The following is a 6286-nucleotide window of genomic DNA, read 5'->3' on the forward strand; positions in this document are numbered from 1 at the left end:
CTTGAGCTGAAGAAGGTCCATAGGGTCATTCAATTCAACTAGAAGGCATCGTTGAATGGGTAAATCGATCACAACACGAGGCTGAGGACGGCTACCAAAAACAAGTTTGAAAAGGACTTCTACAAACTTATGAACCTCTCGGTGTTTGGCAAGACGATGGAGAATATTAAGAATCTTCGCAACATTCAGCTGGTTACCAACGAGGACAAGCACACGAAACTCGTGATGAGGCCGAATTTCAAGGGTGGAAGCCGGTTCAGTAAACACCGCCTAGGTGTAGAGATGGGCAAGACCGAGGTCAAGATGAACAAGCCAATATGACCTGCCCTATACACACGTATATAGGGCAGGTCATATTGGACATGTCACACATACGAACGGAGGACTTCTACCGCGACATTGCACAAGATGTCGAAAAACGCTTCGATACGTCGGCGTATAGCAAGGATGATAACAGGCCTCTCCCTATAGGGAAAAACAAGAAGGTCGTAGGCCTCATGAAAGACGAGCTTGCGGGGAAGGTCATGACTGAGTTCATCACCCTAAGGGCTAAGCTATATGCCTATGAGAGCCTTACAAAAGAGGGCGGTGATTGCAAAGCGAAGGGCTTAAAGAAGTGGGTGACCAAGATGTCCATCACTTTTGACGACTATCGGCGATGTCTGGAAGAGGGCGTTGATGTCTACAAGAGCCAGGTATTGATTCAGAACAAGATCCATCAAATATACACCCAAAAGGTGAATAAGTTGGACGACAAAAGGCTTGTACAGACTGATCAAGTTACAACGCGTGCCCGTGGCCATTACCGCCTGGTGTCCACCCGGTAATAAAGCCATGCAAGTGTGTCTATTATTTGCTATACTTCTACCGTATTCCATGATTGCTCTTGTTCTGTTTCGTTACAAAAGACTATTAAGAAAGATGTCAGATCTTGCACAAGTATTCGACGAAGACGCCTCTACAGAAACCTACGAGCAGATAGAGAAACCCATCGATAAACGCCAAGCATTGAAGGAAGCCCTGAGGAAAGGAAAGGGGCACTTTTCCGAAAAAATGTACAAAAGGGTTCATTGACTAGGCTCCTGATGAGGCGGTAGAAAAGGTACATGCCAAGTACGTACAACGTGAGCTTCAGGAGAAGGGTGAGAATACCGCGAAAGCTTTAAGTACCCACGCGTTCCATGTATATACTAATCTGGTGGCCAATTTTGTGGACATCGACAACATTGACGATCTTCAAAGGGACATCAACGAGGAACCCGTTATCCGAGATACCATGGGAGACCTGGGTATTCTCGTGTACTCCACGCTGGGCAAATGTTTAGCACCCCTCTTAGTGTTTGGCCACACAGCACGACATATGGGTAAGAAAAAAGAGGAGGAGGTGGAGGAGAAACAACCTCGAACGGTGCTGTAATGTAAATGAGTGAAGAAGAACAGAAACAAGAAGAGAGAGTCATCACAAAACCGGTAAAGCATCTGGGGCGTGTGACCCAAGGACACAAGTTGGCTGCACTGATGAGGAAGAGGAAGGAAGAAATGAAACAACAAGAGGGTGCTGTAGAGCCTACAGTCAAAACCTCTTTTGGGTCCGTGCAGTCAGTCTACATGTACGGTGTAGGTACGCTTGCCATATTGGGGATAGGAGTAGGCGTTTCGTACAAGTTTGGTAGAGGCAAAAATGATGGAAAATCTAACAAGCCGGCGACCCCAGAGCCTCAGCAGAGGAAACAGGGCAAAACTCAGCCACATATTGAAATGCTATAATAAATGGCAACACCTCACGCAAACGTAACCCCAAAAGAAGAAGAGACCCTAGAAATGTTGTACGAAACTGTCGTGGACCTTAGTTTCACCTTTTCCTATGTCCTAGCAGGTAAAAAGTTCTTGGGTATTTCACGCCCATCTACAAAAATGGATACCAATGATGTCCTCAAGATGGTGGCGTACTTCGCAGCAGGTAGTCGTGAAATAGTCGTCAAGAAAGGGTGGTTACCCGCAAGTAACGTGCCGAAGCCTAAATAGAGTGTCCGATAAAACTCCTTTTTGTCCCTAAGGACAAAAACGAGTTATGTAAGGACCTAAGAGTTCTTCGAGGTGCACAAGATCTCTCCCATTGAACCGGCCTCCGTCCAAAAAAGCCGATCTGGAGAGATTCCTATGTATTCAAACGCTAGACAGAATGGCCTTGATCGCCATATGACAAGGGGAGAAATAGAGGGTATACTGGGTGTAGTCGGCGACTACACTCGGTCAGGTATGCTAGAAGGAGGAAAAAACCAGCATGACATCTTCATCACGCTAGGAGGAGCCCTTGAAATCACGCACCGTTCTAGGAAACCTAGGGCAGTAAAACTAATCAAATGGTTAGCTCAAAAAGGTGTTGAGAAATTACAAGATGGACTCAAGGAGCAGCGTCAAGCCCTCGAGGTTGAGGATATTGCCATGGTGCTCCTTGAAGATGACTCAGACGATAGAGACAAACAGCTCGTGGTACTGGGGGGGGTGACATAGGGGAGCTACAGTAACGTGCCGTGCCCTACCTCGAAGATCCTGGAAAGGATAACAGTATGGTAATTATCCAGAGAACAACGACGATCCCTGGCCATACCTGGCCATCTGTGGTCAACAGGGGTATGTAGCGCAAAAAATACGGAACAAACTTGTTAACTACCCCAAGGGTGAGATTGTGGTACTGGCAGAGACCTCGAATTCTATTGTCCAATACAATTGGCTTCGAGAACGTGGATGCATCGAGGTAAACCCGGAGAGGGTCAGACATTTTAGGCTTGGTGAACACTACACGCATGAACATCTCTTAGAGCTCGCGGAATGATATCTTGTAAGCGGGCGCTAATTCTACTACTCTTGTAGGTAGTAGAATTAGCCTCACATCATATATTGGTTGGATGGGCCCCCGATCAGGTATGCGAGGAGGGTGGGAGTGCCATCCTTCCCCTTGGAAGAGGGAAAATCCTCATGACTACCCACATCATATAGCATCAAAGGCCTCATTTAGTAGTGGGTTACCAACCCCTCCCTATGGGATATCATTTTTGACCCTTTTAGCTTCGAGATATAAGGTATTGAAATATCAAAGAGATGGAAGCCTATGTACAAAAAAATCAATTCGCAGTGAACTAAAATATTCAGGTACCTGTGCTACACTGTTGTATCAAGGCAGCGTCTGTGACTGGTTATTGTCCTACCTGCCTGGACAATTTTAGGTATCGAGATGGAGTATACTACGAGAGGTTTGAATATAAAACCGATGAAGGGCTTTTAAACAGGGTAGCGTCAGGCGAAAAGGCATGGGGTACATTTGCAAGAAGCGAGACTGATGAGGATTTAGAGGATGGAATTGAACGTCTAGGGCTGCATATTGTTAATATTAAAGAGAACAACTATGGGGCACTCTGCTAAAAAACCCCGGACCGAATAGGGTTAATGTATTCTAAAATGGGATTTTATTTGCTAAGTAAAAAACGCCCGTTTCTTAATGACTTTGTAAAAAATTGGACTACGCCCGTTTCTTAATGACTTTGTAAAAAATTGGACTAACTTGTTTAAATTCCTGTATCCGGCACTGGGTCACGTGCCGCTAACATAGACTGGAGCTAGTCTGAAATTTTTAACGAACAAGAAGAACGAAGCGGCCATCAAGGCGGCAAGAAAAACAAATATTTAAAAAACGATATCTGGGGTTACATGAACTTTTAACAAAAAGTGAATATGTCATTGGGAATTTCTTATGAAAATCTTTCAAACTTGTAAAAGTACCTCGGGATCCCAAGGCAATGAAGAAAAACTCCGATAGAAAAGGCAAGTTTAGGTGACAAAAGTACTGGGAACTAAGTAATCAAATTCATATCTTGTTTTATTACTCCACTGCTGAGTATTTTCGAATGTTTACATTTATTCAAACGTTCTCGGAAAATTTAATTGTTTTTTTTTCTACATGACCAGTGACGCCGTATTAACCGACATTAAAACAAAAACAAAGCAAAGTTAATTAAAAGTGGTAGAAAAATGTCAATTACTCCTTGTTTTTGTCTGGAAGACTTAATTTATTGGACGATTTAAATGAAATCGACAAATTCATAGCAGGACAACAGTCAAAAGCTACAAAATATTGGCAGAAAAGTGGCAAATCATTTGGTTAAAAAAACATTGATTGGAAAGCTTCTGGATGCAAATGTCCCCGAACTTTATGTCGCCCAACACAGTGGTCACAAAATATTGATTCGTTAAGAATTTACAAATCAGCTAGTACCTCTGTCACTTGTGTTTGGTCCATGACATCATGACCTTAGTCTATATTTTCCTGTATAGACCGGCTAAACGGTTAATAAGCCATTAGTTCAACACAGTCTTGCCCATAATATGCTATCACATTTTTTTAAAATATTCATTGCTGGATTTTTATATCATATATATATACTTTCTAACACCTTATTTTTTAGTTCTGGGGGCAATAATTCGCTCATAGTGGGTTTGTTCGGAGAAAAATATTTCCCAATTCTAACGTATTTGGGATAGAAATTTTACAGATTTTGGTATGTCATTAAAAAGCTATATATAAGAAAAAGATAAAAAAAAAATTTTTTTTTGGAAAAGACCTTAATGTAGCTTACAGGGTTAGAAAAATTCATTTAAAAAGTAAAACAAAAAATCTCAATGCTGTTGAACAAGTAAATACTTATGTTTATATATACATATTTAAAGTTCACTAAAATCGCATGAATCTGATTTGTTGAAAAGCAAATCTAAAAATTTCATGAAATTTCAAAAAAGTCATCACATAGCATCTTGTTTGGAATGGCTGGTTTATTTGAGTTAAAAAACATAAAGAGAGCTCAACCTTAAATTAAGAGGTCCTCCTACTCCTAAGGAATGTTTTAAAGCATCTTAGTGCATCTTAGTGTAAATAAATATAGCACATGAAATGTAAACACGAGAATCAAAAAATATATTTAATCAAAAAAGGCACATCAAAGTTTTCTGGAAGAGTGTATTTACTTCCCATTGCTATACTTATAAAATCCTTCTCCATTCTTCCTTCCAAATTTTCCTTCAGCAACTAACTTATTTAAAGTTTGACTTGGATTAAAGAGGGCATTTTCAGGTTCCTTCGCATGCCAACCATCAATGATAAACTTTGTTGTGTCCAATCCAACATAATCAGCCAGTTCAAAGGGACCCATTGGATAACCAGCTCCTAATTTCATGGCAGTGTCAATATCTTTTGCCGTAGCATGTCCACGTTCAACGAATCGTATTGCTTCCATCATGTAGGGGACCAACAAACGATTAACAATAAATCCTGGTGTATCATGACACGAAACAGGTGTTTTGCCAAGATCTTTTCCAAATTGAAACAAAGCATCAAATGTCTGTTGGGATGTTTCATCTGCTTTTATAACTTCAACAAGTTTCATCATAGGTACAGGGTTAAAAAAATGAAGTCCACCAAATCTATCTTTTCTTGAAGTAGCTTTTGCAATATCTGAAATTGATAATGATGATGTATTTGAGGCAAAAATACACTTTTCTGGAGCAGCTTCATCCAAGACACGGTACAGTGAGTGCTTAATTGATGTATTTTCCGTAATTGCCTCAATGACAAGGTCTGCACCTATTGCAGCTTTGCCGGGATCTTGCATTGTGGCAATTTTACTCATTGTATCATCAATAAATTTTGAAGAACCCTTGGGCTCACTAGGAAACTTTTTTTTTGTTATTCTGTCCAAAGATTTTCTTATTATCACCATGCATTTTTGGAGGTACTCATCCTCAACATCAGCAATGGTGACACTAAAATCATTCTGTGCCGCCACTTGTGCTATTCCAGCACCCATAATACCTGCACCTACTATTGTGACATTCTTTATCTGACCCTTCTCTTCATTTTCATTGTTTAACAGACATGGTGTAATGCTTAAATTCCTCGTAATAAGTGTCTTTTGATATAAGTTACATACGCTGATAAAAGGACGAATATATTGCCTCAACATTTTAAATAATAAAATGTGCAACTGCAGCTAAGAAAAGTCTTCACAAATTTTAACAACTAACAACTTGAAAACTACAATTTTACAGAATTATCCCCGCGGTGTGTTTTGGGGGGCACACTTAACAGGGGCGAATTTAGGGGTGCATTTGCACCAGTAAAGGTTTACCAAAAAAATAAGGTGTTCTTCGCGAGTGTTTGGTTGAAAAAGATAGGTTGTATTTCATTATATTCTCATGGAAGAAAGTATAAGGGGTAAGTCCGTAGTCGATAAGT

General features: G+C 40.6%; 1 protein-coding gene across 1 annotated transcript; it reads right to left on the bottom strand.

Annotated features, from left to right (window-relative positions):
- Window positions 1–4948: 4948 nt before the first annotated feature.
- LOC130612495 (hydroxyacyl-coenzyme A dehydrogenase, mitochondrial-like) lies at window positions 4949–6085 on the bottom strand. Its single transcript, XM_057433819.1, has one exon. It carries the CDS (start codon window positions 6012–6014, stop codon window positions 5016–5018), a length of 999 nt encoding a protein of 332 aa, XP_057289802.1. The 5' UTR covers window positions 6015–6085; the 3' UTR covers window positions 4949–5015.
- Between the last annotated feature and the right edge of the window lie 201 nt (window positions 6086–6286).

The sequence above is a fragment of the Hydractinia symbiolongicarpus genome, chromosome 10 (genome assembly GCF_029227915.1).
Source record: "Hydractinia symbiolongicarpus strain clone_291-10 chromosome 10, HSymV2.1, whole genome shotgun sequence".
NCBI classification, from domain to species: Eukaryota; Metazoa; Cnidaria; class Hydrozoa; order Anthoathecata; family Hydractiniidae; genus Hydractinia; species Hydractinia symbiolongicarpus.

Excerpts from the sequence above, each read along its gene's own strand:
- LOC130612495 (XM_057433819.1), bottom strand. The coding sequence starts at position 6,014 with ATGTTGAGGCAATATATTCGTCCTTTTATCAGCGTATGTAACTTATAT.